This window comes from Schistocerca americana, chromosome 5, assembly GCF_021461395.2.
Source record: "Schistocerca americana isolate TAMUIC-IGC-003095 chromosome 5, iqSchAmer2.1, whole genome shotgun sequence".
Classification (NCBI taxonomy): Eukaryota; Metazoa; Arthropoda; class Insecta; order Orthoptera; family Acrididae; genus Schistocerca; species Schistocerca americana.
The window spans coordinates 297,454,676-297,468,859 of NC_060123.1; the positions used below are offsets into that span (position 1 = coordinate 297,454,676).

General features: G+C 38.8%; 1 protein-coding gene across 1 annotated transcript in view; it reads left to right on the top strand.

Annotated features, from left to right (window-relative positions):
• Positions 1-14,184, top strand: part of LOC124615501 (vacuolar fusion protein MON1 homolog A) — a 106,561-nt gene that overhangs the window by 34,078 nt on the left and 58,299 nt on the right. Inside the window, exons 4-5 of the mRNA XM_047143451.1 lie at positions 5,084-5,327; positions 5,414-5,589. Of these exons, the coding sequence (XP_046999407.1) occupies positions 5,084-5,327; positions 5,414-5,589 (420 nt within the window). The remainder of the gene's footprint in view (positions 1-5,083; positions 5,328-5,413; positions 5,590-14,184) is intronic.

Genomic DNA, 14,184 nt, shown 5'->3' on the forward strand with positions numbered 1-14,184 from the left:
CACGTGTTCCAATATTTCTACGGGATCCAAACTGATCTTCCCCAAGGTCGGCTTCTACTAGTTTTTCCATTCGTCCGTGAAGAATTCGCGGTAGTATTTTCAAGCCGTGACTTATTAAACTGATAGTTAGGTAATTTTCACATCTGTCAACACCTGCTTTCTTTAGGATTGGAATTATTATATTCTTCTTGAAGTCTGGGGGTATTTCGCCTGTCTCATACATCTTGCTCACCAGATGGTAGAGTTTTGTCAGGACTGGCTCTCCCAAGGCCGTCAGTAGTTCTAATGGAATGTTGTCTACTCCCGGAGCCTTGTTTCGACTCAGGTCTTTTAGTGCTCTGTCAAACTCTTCACGCAGTATCATATCTCCCATTTCATCTTCATCTACATCCTCTTCCATTTCCATAATATTGTCCTCAAGTACATCGCCCTTGTATAGACCCTCTATATACGCCTTCCACCTTTTTGCTTTCCCTTCTTTGCTTGGAACTGGGTTTCCATCTGAGCTCTTGATGTTCATACAAGTGGTTCTCTTTTCTCCAAAGGTCTCTTTAATTTTCCTGTAGGCAGTATCTATCTTACCCCTAGTGAGATAAGCTCTATATCCTTACATTTATCCTCTAGCCATCCCTGCTTAGCCATTTTGCACGTCCTGTCGATCTCATTTTTGAGATGTTTATATTCCTTTTCGCCTGCTTCATTTATTGCATTTTTATATTTTCTCCTTTCATCAATTAGATTCAATATTTCTTCTGTTACCCAAGGATTTCTACTAGTCCTCGTCTTTTTACCTACTTGGTCCTCTGCTGCCTTCACTACTTCATCCCTTAGAGCTACCCATTCTTCTTCTACTGTATTTCTTTCCCTCATTCCTGCCATTTGTTCCCTTACGCTCTCCCTGAAACTCTGTACAACCTCTGGTTTAGTCTGTTTTTCCAGGTCCCATCTCCTTAAATTCCCACCTTTTTGCAGTTTCTTCAGTTTTTATCTACAGTTCATAACCAATAGATTGTGGTCAGAGTCCACATCTGCCCCTGGAAATGTCTTACAATTTAAAACCTGGTTCCTAAATCTCTATCTTACCATTATATAATCTATCTGATACCTTTTAGTATCTCCAAGGTTCTTCCATGTATACAATCTTCTTTTATGATTCTTGAACCAAGTGTTAGCTATGATTAAGTTGTGCTCTGTGCAAAATTCTACCAGGCAGCTTCCTCTTTCGTTTCTTACCCTCAATCCGTATTCACCTACTACGTTTCCTTCTCTCCCTTTTCCTACTACCGAATTCCAGTCACCCATGACTATTAAATTTTCGTCTCCCTCCACTATCTGAATAATTTCTTTTATTTCATCATACATTTCTTCAATTTCTTCGTCATCTGCAGAGCTAGTTGACATATAAACTTGTACTACTCTAGTAGGCGTGGGCTTCGTGTCTATCTTGGCCACAATAATGCATTCACTATGATGTTTGTAGCAGCTTACCCGCACTCCTATTTTTTTATTCATTATTAAACCTACTCCTGCATTACCCCTATTTGATTTTGTATTTATAACCTTGTATTCGCCTGACCAAAAGTCTTGTTCCTCCTGCCACCGATCTTCACTATTTCCCACTATATCTAACTTTAACCTATCCATTTCCCTTTTTAAATTTTCTAACCTACCTGCCCGATTAAGGGATCTGACATTCCACGCTCCGATCCGTAGAATGCCAGTTATCTTTCTCCTGATAACGACGTCCTCATGAGTAGTCCCCGCCCGGAGATCCGAATGGGGGACTATTTTACCTCCGGAATATTTTACCCAAGAGGACACCATCATCATTAACCATACAGTAAAGCTTCATGTCCTCGGGGAAAAATTACGGCTGTAGTTTCCCCTTGCTTTCAACCGTTCGCAGTACCAGCACAGCAAAGCCGTTTTGGTTAGTGTTACAAGGCCAGATCAGTCAATCATCCAGAATGTTGCCCCTGCAACTACTGAAAAGGCTGCTGCCCCTCTTCAGGAACCACGTGTTTGTCTGGCCTCTCAACAGATACCCCTCCGTTGTGGTTACACTTGCGGTACGGCTATCTGTATCGCTGAGGCACGCAAGCCTCCCCACCAACGGCAAGGTCCATGGTTCTACATCTATACACTGTGAAACACTCAGAAGTGCATGGCAGAGGGTGTCTTCCACTGAACAGTTATTAGGGCTTTTTCCCATTCCAGTTCCATATGGAGTGCAGGTAAATAGTTGTTTAAATACCCCTGTGTGTATGCTGCTCCTGTCCTGAACTAAAAGTTTCAAGTCAAGATATGACAATACTGCTTGTCTGTCTAGTTTGCTGAAAATACAAATGTTTCTACTTGTTTTAGTTGCTCTTTGTATTTTGGTGTTCATTATTGTTATAATTGCTTCATGCTCACTGATACCAGTTTCAATGTGGATTTCCTCCAAGAGGCCAGGTCTGTTTATTGGTATTAGATCTAATGTATTTCCATGAAGAGAGTGGGGTTCTGAGTTATATCTTCTAGGTAGTTTTCAGAGAACCAATTTAGTAACATTTCACAGGATGTTTTGTCATGCCCACCACTAACAAGTTTGTAATTATCCCAATTGATTGTTGTATTTCGATAGATAAAAATATCTACTCAACAATTTGGGGGCTGGAGAACACACACATAAAGAAAGGTTTTGCTTGTGCAAGCTGTGGGAGCCAGTGGCTCTTTCTTTCAGCCAAAGGGTTGAAGTCGAAGATGGAAGGAAGAGGGGTGAAGAGACAGGCACTGGGGGAGGTTTAGGAAAAGGGGTAGAGTTTGAAAAAGTCACCCAGAATCCCAGGTCATGGGAGACTTGCCGGACAGGATGAGAAGGGAAGCAAGCTCTTTCCTTTTCATCCTGTCTGGTGTCTCCCCTGACCTGGGGTTCTGGATGACTTCTCCAAACTGTACTCCTTTTGCTAAATGTCTCCAGTTCCTTTCCCTTCAGCCCTTGTGTGAGAAAAAGTAGTCACTGGCTCCAAAAGCCTGCATAAATAAAACCTTTTTTTTGTGCGTGTGTTCTCCTGCCACTGCTTGCTGTGTAGAATTTTTATCTATCCAATTACATTATACTGTCAAAAATTGACTATTGTCATTGTTATATTAGTGCAATTGAATGTTGTATGATTAAAGGATTAGGAAACTTCTGTAAAAGCAAACTGAGGTTTTCTGTAAAGTTTTCATTTTCAGACATGTCTTCAGCCTGGAATCTTGTTGACTGGGGTAAAATTGTCTTCAGTGGTGTGACCCACCTTGAACTGGACTGCAGTGACCAGCAAAGACATGTCTGGAGACACCCCTGACAGTGGTGGGATACTAACCTGGCTGTCACTCGCCATACGGCCCAACCACCAGGAGTAATGGTCTGGGGTGCCCCATCATTTCATAGCACGACCCCTTTGTTTGTCATCTGTGGCACCCTTACACCACAGTGGTTCATCAACAATATTCTACATCCCATTTTGTTGCCCTTCATGGCAAGCCATCCTGGGCTTACATTTCAGCAAGATAATGTCTGCCTGCACAAGGTGAGAGATTCTGCTGCTTGTCTTCTTGCTTGGCAAACCCTACCTTGGCCAGCAAGGTCCCTGTCTCTTCCCAGTTCAGAATGTTTCGAGCATTATGGGCAGGGCCTTCCAACCATTCCAGAATTTTGAGTATGTAACATGCCAGTTGGACAGAACTTGGGACATCGAACAGTCTGTCAATCAGTGCCAAGCCAAATAACTGCCTGAATAAGGGGCAGAGGCGGACCGAAGGGTTATTGACTTGCTGAATATGTGAAGCTCTTTCTGTTGAATAACTCATATAAATTTTCTGAAATTTGTCTGTACTTGTACATCACAGCAACAGGTTTCCATCCCATTCAGGAAATTTGTTCGTGGTGTGTGTCTTTCATTGTGTAATACCTATAATATGTACTGTTTTGTTTGAGTGTGCTTTGTTTTACTGCTGTAATTTGCTCTGCTATATTATCCATCTGGTCCTGTTCTGTATTGTCAGGTTCTGTGTTTGGGTGGTTGTGAGTGGTCTGTTAGAATCCATTTCATGCTCATTGTGCTATTGATTCATATTTTTAATTCTGATGTTAGAGGGGGGATTGTTCTGTTTAACTTGTGAAGCACGCATGTCAAGGGACCATAGGTGTGGTTTGTCAGGTACTTGGATGTGTTGTAGATGATTATGCATATGGTTGAGTTTTTTGTGAATGGAAACAGACAGGCAAGCCAGCAGAAGAGCTAAAGTGTGCAGTTAGAACAAACTGTTATTTGTGAAAATCTGTAGCGTTATTGACTTTAATATCCTTGCTCACACATTAAATGATATGCTGTGTTTAAAATTTAACTCTGTTTAAATGGAAAATAAAGTAACATGGAATCAAATAACTGATGACAGTGTTCTTTAACAACACAACAACAAATAAGTATTAATTCTGCGAAGACAAAAAATGTTAATGTAAAACCTGTAACCAGCTTGTCTGCAGATATCCATTCAAGAGCACTGGAGTTTTTACTCCAATGTGCCAATACATTTGTAATACACTACAATTTGTGGACAAGTTAATTAGGATATGTCCAAAATGAGGAGATACACTGTAAATTTAAAAATAATTTCACTATGGAGTTAAATTCTGTAAGGGTCCAGAATGGAATTATCTATTTTGGTTTAAAAATTCTTACAGAAAAAGTTGGCACAGTGGTTAGTGTCTGGACTCTAGTTGGGGAGGACAAAGATTCAAATCCCTGTCTGGCCGTCGTGGGACAGGTTTTCCATGATGTCAGTAAATTGCTGAAGGCAAAAGCTGGGTTAATTCCTTTGAAAAGGGCTTGGTCAACTTCCTTTTCCATCCTTTCATATTCTGAGCCTGTGCTCTGTCTCTAATGACCCTTCGGTAACAGGACATTAAACTCTAATCTTACTTCCTTCTTTCATTCCTTCAAAAATTCTTTAGCTAGTTTCCCACAGACATCAGACTTAACTTAGCTAACTACTGCACTGAGAGTTGTGGATGGGCATGAAAAATTTGTTTTTTTTGCTTTTGTTTTTTTTCTAGGTATGTATATAACCAAATTGTCAGTGTGCTGACTTCTTCACAGTTAACAAGGATTTATGAACAGAGGCGGAACTATGATCTCCGCCGACTGCTGGCTGGTGCAGAAAGATTGATTGACCACCTTCTAAACTTTATGGAACGTGAGCCAGCATTTCTTTTGGGTGCTGTCAAGTGCCTACCACTCACTGCATCTGTAAGAGATGCGGTTACACAAACTATTATTCAGATATGTGGAAAAATAAAGGTGAATGTTGACTAGTACCTGCAACTGTATTTTGTCAACAGGATTGTGATTCCTTTATTAATTTTTTTTTATGTTTTCCATTGCAGAATTTGGTTTTTGCTATACTGCTGGCCAACAACCAACTTATAACTCTAGTCCGCATGAAGAAGTACTTCATTCATCCTGCTGACCTTCACCTGATATTCAATTTAGTAAATTCTTCAGAATCATTTAAGGCAGCTGAGAGCTGGACTCCAATTTGCCTCCCCAAGTTTGATTCAACGTACGTATGTGTATAGGTAACCTTTAAATAAAGTTTGTTTGCTTTAATTTATTAGTATTGTATACCTTTAATCATTTGATATTTGTAACACATGAAAAGGGTACAGGAAGTGTCGAAGGTATCCAGTATTTTTTATGTGTATATGGTGAGCCCAACTACTGTTACAAATTCTGTGATGTGATTCCTAAGCAAAATTGGCTAGAAAACATTGTACAAATTATTATCGTAGAGTGATTAGTAGTAGTAGTAGTAGTAGTAGTAGTAGCAGTAGTGGTAGTGGTGGTGGTAGTAGTAGGAGAAGGAGGAGGAGGAGGAGGACGAGGAGGAGGAGGAGGAGGCAGCTATGACACTGTTGTTGTTGTTGTTGTTGTTGTGGTGGTGGTGGTGGTGGTGGTGGTGGTGGTGGTGTTCAGTCCTGAGACTGGTTTGATGCAGCTCTCCATGCTACTCTATCCTGTGCAAGCTTCTTCATCTCCCAGTACCTACTGCAACCTACATCCTTCTGAATCTGCTTAGTGTATTCATCTCTTGGTCTCCCTCTACGATTTTTACCCTCCACGCTGCCCTCCAATACTAAATTGGTGATCCCTTGATGCCTCAGAACATGTCCTACCAACCGATCCCTTCTTCTGGTCAAGTTGTGCCACAAACTTCTCTTCTCCCCAATCCTATTCAGTACTTCCTCATTAGTTATGTGATCTACCCATCTAATCTTCAGCATTCTTCTGTAGCACCACATTTCGAAAGCTTCTATTCTCTTCTTGTCCAAACTAGTTATCGTCCATGTTTCACTTCCATACATGGCTACACTCCATACAAATACTTTCAGAAATGACTTCCTGACACTTAAATCTATACTCGATGTTAACAAATTTCTCTTCTTCAGAAAAGCTTTCCTTGCCACTGCCAGTCTACATTTTATATCCTCTCTACTTCGACCATCATCAGTTATTTTGCTCCCCAAATAGCAGAACTCCTTTACTGGTAGAGTTTTGTCAGGACTGGCTCTCCCAAGGCCGTCAGTAGTTCCAATGGAATGTTGTCTACTCCCGGTGCCTTGTTTCGACTCAGGTCTTTCAGTGCTTTGTCAAACTCTTCACGCAGTATCGTATCTCCCATTTCATTTTCATCTACATCCTCTTCCATTTCCATAATATTGTCCTCAAGTACATCGCCCTTGTATAGACCCTCTATATACTCCTTCCACCTTTCTGCTTTCCCTTCTTTGCTTAGAACTGGGTTTCCATCTGAGCTCTTGATGTTCATGCAAGTGGTTCTCTTTTCTCCAAAGGTCTCTTTAATTTTCCTGTAGGCAGTATCTATCTTACACCTAGTGAGATAAGCCTGTACATCTTTACACTGGTCCTCTAGCCATCCCTGCTTACCCATTTTGCACTTCCTGTCGATCTCATTTTTGAGACATTTGTATTCCTTTTTGCCCGCTTCATTTACTGCATTTTTATATTTTCTCCTTTCATCAATTAAATTCAATATTTCTTCTGTTACCCAAGGATTTCTACTAGCCCTCGTCTTTTTACCTACTTGATCCTCTGCTGCCTTCGCTACTTCATCCCTCAAAGCTACCCATTCTTCTTCTACTGTATTTCTTTCCCCCATTCCTGTCAATTGTTCCCTTATGCTCTCCCTGAAACTCTGTACAACCTCTGGTTCTTTCAGTTTATCCAGGTCCCATCTCCTTAAGTTCCCACCTTTTTGCAGTTTCTTCAATTTTAATCTACAGGTCATAACCAATAGATTGTGGTCAGAGTCCACATCTGCCCCTGGAAATGTCGTACAATTAAAAACCTGGTTCCTATGACACTGAGCACTTAAATTGTAACAGAAAAATTATGAGAGATGAAGGAGCAGTTCTATGAAAAATGTTTTATTCAATGAAGATGGGAAACCTACAAACAGTTGTGAAGTACTTTCCTGGTACATTGAGAAAGACAATTTGTGTGAGGAAATAGTTGCATGTGCATCAGTGTTAGTACCTCTAGTATATATGACAGAGTAGCTTTGAACTCTTGATTCTGAAGTGAGACATGCATCCCATGTACCGTATTTACTCGAATCTAAGCCGCACTTTTTTTCCTGCTTTTGTACTCCAAAAAACCGCCTGTGGCTTAGAAGCGAGTGCAAAGTATGCGGAGGTTCTGAAAAATGTTGGTAGGTGCCGCCACAACTAACTTCTGCCGTCGAATATATGTTAGTTCTCTTTGCTGATGATACAAGTATAGTAATCACACCTGACAAACAAGAATTAACTGGTGAAATTGTCAATACTGTCATTCAGAAAATTACTAAGTGGTTCCTTGTAAACGGACTCTCACTGAATTTTGATAAGAGACAGTACATGCAGTTCTGTACAGTGAATGGTATGATGCCATTAATAAATATAGACCTTAATCAGAAGCATATAGATAAGGTAGAATATTCCAAATTTTTAGGTTTGTCCATTGATGAGAGATTAAATTTGAAGAAACACATTGATGATCTGCTGAAACGTTTGAGTTCAGCTACTTATGCAATAAGGGTCATTGCAAATTTTGGTGATAAACATCTTAGTAAATTAGCTTACTACGCCTATTTTCACTCATTGCTTTCATATGGCATCATATTTTGGGGTAATTCATCACTGAGGAATAAAGTATTTATTGCACAAAAGCATGTAATCAGAATAATAGCTGGAGTCCACCCAAGATCATCCTGCAGACATTTATTTAAGGATCTAGGAATATTCACAGTAGCTTCTCAGTATATATACTCTCTTATGAAATTTGTTATTAACAACCAAACCCAATTCAAAAGTAATAGCAGTGTGCATAACTACAATACTTAGGAGAAAGGATGATCTTCACTATTCAAGATTAAATCTAACTTTGGCACAGAAAGGGGTGAATTATACTGCCACTAAAGTCTTTGGTCACTTACCAAATAGTATCAAAAGTCTGACAGATAACCAACAAGTATTTAAGAAGAAATTAAAAGAATTTCTGAATGACAACTCCTTCTACTCCATAGAGGAATTTTTAGATATAAATTAAGAAAAAAACAAAACAAAAAAATTATAAAAAAAATAAAAGAAAAATAAAAAAAGACAAAAAAATAAAAAAGGTTGTTATATTAACTGAAGTATGTTGTTAAATTAACTTAATTATGTCATGTATTGGAAAATTTGACTCGTTCCACATCATTACGAAATATCGTATTCATGATCCATGGAACTAGTATTAATCTAATCTAATCTAGCGCTGCACAGTCATGCTTTGCAGGCACAAAGATAAATACTGGCGCCAAAACCTCTGTGTCAGTAAATAAATTTAAAAAAAAAAAGGTGGAAGACGAGCTTTTTTCACTGCCCCGAGTTTCGACCACTGTATTTTCATACATTATCCAACGAAGTAAATACAAATTCCCTATTGTTCATCCTCGAAAATCAGACTGGCAAGACTGTTTGGGATGCTTGTCAATATGACCAACTCTACGTTCTGAATTTTTTCCTACCTGCGAGAAGAGATGGTTGCTAATAGCAACTTTTATGAATTGTGAATCACATGCAGTATTCTCTTCACCGTAAGAATAATACGAATATAAACATTTTGCCATGTATTCTTTCGTGTCTGCTGCTATCTCATTTAAATCCTGTCTGCCTAATAAACTACGAAACTAGAGTGAGCGGAAGAATATATGTATCATGTCATGTTTATATTCGTATTATTCTTATGCCTAATAGTGATACGGTCAGAAATGAAGCACGGCAATTGACTAGATTTTTAAATCTAAGATGACTCTAATTTCTGTGCAGAATGTAATGTACTAAAGAGACGTCTGCAAAGATTTTCAAACGGAGAAAAATTTTCGATAAACTGTCGTTCAGAAAATCTTTAATCATACGCAGTCTATTATTTGGTTCTTGTTGATCATTATCAAAGAAAGCAGCAGTTAAAATGGCTCTGAGCACTATGGGACTTAACATCTATGGTCATCAGTCCCCTAGAACTTAGAACTACTTAAACCTAACTAACCTAAGGACATCACACAACACCCATTCATCACGAGGCAGAGAAAATCCCTGATCCCGCCGGGAATCGAACCCGGGACCCCGTGCTCGGGAAGCGAGAATGCTACCGCGAGACCACGAGCTGCGGACAAAAGCAGCAGTGTAAGTAACAACAAATAGCAGCCTCTTGCCATTGTTTCGCTAATGAGACGATTCCTCTCTAGCGGTGACAGGGCGTAAACACTCATTATCAGAATGCGACAAACAGTGCATGCATGACACAGTACAGTACTGCATTTTCACCTATAACAAAGAGAACGGCACTTATCAGATCAAAGAAAAATAAGCAATCGATTCAAACCAGACGAAGCACGTAAAAAATGAAGGGTATCCGTATTAATGCTGACGGAGCGCCTGACACATAGCAATGGGTACCTGGTAAAGCTTAACTGCGAAGCTTACGACTCGAACCAAACTACTGTAGCTGTATCGTCATTCATTAGACTTAAATTGTGTCTCATATTACAATGGACCAACTTTGTTTCGATTTGGAGGTGCGGCCTAAAACTTTTCTCTCCCTTTGAATTTCGAGTCTCAAATTTCAGGTGTGGCTTAGATTCGGGAAATTTTTTTCCCATGATTTCGAGTCTCATTTTTCAGGTGCGGCTTAGATACGAGTGCGGCTTAGGTTCGAGTAAATACGGTATGTTGCCTGGGAAGGTAATGCTGCAGCAGCAGCAGCAGCAGCACAATATTTATATGAACAAACATTTCCATGTCTATCCAGGTTTTCAGATATACTCATCTGTTGGCAGACATTTGCACATAACCAAAACATTTGCAACAAAGAGATAAGACATCAAAGTGCAATGGAATGCCAGAAAAAATTAATTTGAGGAGAAAGGGTTGGAACATACCATAACACACCTTGAGAGTTGTGCAGTATAACCTACACAGCAAAATGAAAATTGTTTACACTGCTACGTTCTGTGGCCAGATGAACCCACTTGGGTTGTGGTGGTGTTATTGACAGTTAAGTCATGTTTTGCTTGGGTTAACTGTGTGCATTTTTAGGACACTGCTGTTAACTGAAATTTGGTGTTAAGATATGGGCTGGCTGTGTCGACAACAGCATATTGGACTAAACTTTTTGCTGCTCTCATTTGACTAGTATTATTTATTAAAAATTTTTAGATATTACGATCCTGATCCTGATCCTGTTGGAGAATGTGAATTTATGAACATATTAATGTATGTTATACCAACAAGCTGGATCTCGGGTGGTCTGCAGACTTCAGATTGTCTGCTTGTAGACACCTAATTTAGTGAGTGGTGTTCATACAGAGGTGGACTATTGGGGAAAACACAATGCTCCACATACTTGATACCACTTTTCTTTCTATCATTTTTCTTTTTCATGTGTTGTCATTTCAAGACGATTTTATAGGAGAGCTTGTTTGACATGGACTTTGAACTCCGCTCTTGGACTACTGAGACCTGTATGATAATTTAGAGCATTCCAAACAAGTTTCACCGCTCCCCAGTTATGGGTTTCTGGGATGCATGTGCTGTAGTTTACTGTTGTCACTGTAAACATTTCCCGTAAAACATTCCAAGGGATATGTTTCTAGCCGGCTTCCTTATTGTTCTTCATTTGTTCCCAAATTGTTTGCTTGAGAGTGCTACATCATGGGTACATTGTATGTACATTAATATGTATGATGTCTCACGACAATAAAATACCAATGGCATTGTTCACAGAACTGTCCTTTCAACTGTGTGCGTCCAGCTAAAACAGTTTGAACTGTTGACTAGACCTCTTAAACATTTTGTTATAATGAATTTCTATCCCATTTTGCACAGGGAATCTCCTCACAGTATTTGTACACAAAGACCATCCTATACAGGGTGAACCAGAACTCCACAGACTTAACTTTCGGAGACTATATTATAGACCAAGAAAAAAATGTCCATGAACATTGGCTCTAAAATGCAAGCTTTACAAGCTGTGAGCTCCTGTTTGGTGGAAATGCTTCACAGTAGTGAAGATGAAAAATGCTCATAGCTCTTAAGATATGCTCTTTAGAGTCCATGTTTACTGAACATTTTCTCATTGGAGTTTTGGTTCACCCTGTGTAATGACATTGTCAATATGTAGACTTCAATATAGTTGCAAGTAGTTCTGTACAGAGAAGGAACTAGTAATGTTTCATATTAATGAAAATATTTGTGTATTTATCCAGCATCCTTGTATGATGCTACAAACATATTTTGTATCCATCAGAACAAAGTTGTTTGGATGTAAATACAGCATTATTCTGACAAGTTGCAAATTGTGAATCCATATAACATTCTAAATATTGGAACATAATGACACAGGTACTGCATTCTGTTGAACTAGGTTCAAAATCGATGCCATACTTTGAATCCATCAGCAAACAGTCATGGCGGTTATTAAGTTTCATCTCTAAATGTTAGAGCATTTCAGAATTCCCTACTTTTTAAATTCTTTTTGTTTGTAGATAATAGTAATACTTATAGTACTGGAATAGTTATATAAGGCTTCTATCATGATGTTGGTGCTTTTTTTGTAAAACATCTTTACTCAACCTTGTAGATGGCATTAGGTTGTTGTTATCACATAAATGTCAGGCATTACCTTTTAACATTCATCATTCTTCTCAAATGAAAGAACCTGTGAAAATTAAGTACTTCTGTGTTATTACATAGGCTCCCCAGTACTTGACTTTATTCTGTTCATTCACTTAAAACATAAATCATAGCTTTTTGGGAGCTTTATCATCCCTTTTCTGTGAGGAAAGAGGGTCTGGTTGAGGAAAGCTGGAAAGGGGAAATAGGTCACTTGGGCTTTATGTTGAGAGGCATCCGCCTGTTGAGAGGAGAGGAAGCAAAGACTGTAGAGGTGTCAGAGCAGGAGGTCAAAGGTAGATATCTGGTAAGCATTATGCCACCCTCAGTTCAGAGATAATAGGAGAGGTGAGTGAGCAGTAAATATTAATTAAGAAGAGTGTAACAATTTAAAGTGGAAAGGATAGTGCAATTAGGATATTTTAAAATTGACACAATTTGCTGCTTCAACCACATTTAAAAGCAATATTCTGCAGAAAGACACAAATACCCCACAAACTTTTCAGGCAAAACTTAAATCACAGCTCAAGATCCACAGATTTCTTATTCAGTGAGAATGAGAAGAAATATGTCCCTTGGAACCCACAGGAATGGAGGATAAGTGTCCAACCTAAATTTTGAAAGGTAGACTGCCCAGACATCTCAAGAAACAGCCCTGGTTATAAAATTTCCCATAAGCATAACCAAATACTAAACAATAAGATTTACACACAAAACAAATTGAAACTTTCCTCCTGATACATTATCTTGGAGATTCATTAGCATACTCTTAGTGCCATGTGATGCGTGAGACAAATCACGTAATTTAATTTCTTCATCATATTAGATGTTTCAAGAAAGTCTGTAGCTGTGTTGTTCATGAAAACAGCACCAGTTACTTATATTTTCATGCTTAGCACAATGTGTTCAGAGAATTTATTTTCATTTTCAATCTGAGCAAGGTGGCACAATGATTAGCACACTGGAGTCTCATTCGGGAGGACGACAGTCCAAACCCGTGTCTGGCCATCCTGATTTCGGTTTTCTGTTTTTTCTCTAAATCACTTCAGGCAAATGCGGGGATGGTTCCTTTGATAGGACATGGCCAATTTCCTTCCCCATCCTTCCTTCATCCAATGAGACCGATGACCTTACTGTTTGGTCCCCTCCTCCAAATCAACTAACCAACCTCATTTTCTAGAGCATTTGTGCATTTGTTTACATGAATATGTTTGGTGATGTTTGCATGCTTGATTTTCTGCCTCTGTTGTGTTTTTTTGCCATTGGAAAATTGAACAAAATTAATCTTTGAGTGTTTTTAAACTCTAATGTTGGAAATTGTAGTTTTGTTTGTCTATTTACAGGTATTGTACCTCCTCCATTACATAGAATATCACATAAACACAAATCATCACAGAATATCACATACACACAAATCATCACTTACAGTCTTTATTTACAAAACATGCTACAAAGATATTATGACACTATGGTTTACAAGGAATTTGTACACAGGCTGAGGTGTTGCAGTGCTTTTGTAGTACATTATGTATGCATATATTTAAGGTTATCAATTATAAAATGTATTTTTACCACTGTTGACTACTGAGTTATTGATTGCTTTTTTCTAATGAGGAAATGTACAAATTTATGGAAATTGTGGCACTTATCAATGCAGGAGAATCATTTGAAGAAATTAACTGATTCACTGTCTGTTTCATCATTGAGAATTTTTTCTCTTTGCTTTCTGTGGTGAACACAAATTTCAAGCACCTGCATTAAATCCATTGTACGAGAGTCTTGGAAATGGTGGAGTATCTTAAAATCTTCGAATGCATGTCCAGTGTTTTTTGTGTGTGTTGCTATTGCTGCTTTTGTAAACTGGTTATCTGTGAAACAGTTGATGTTTTCAGTGTATCTGATTTGAAAATTCATGCCAGTTTGTCCTAAGTAGTAGCTTGAGC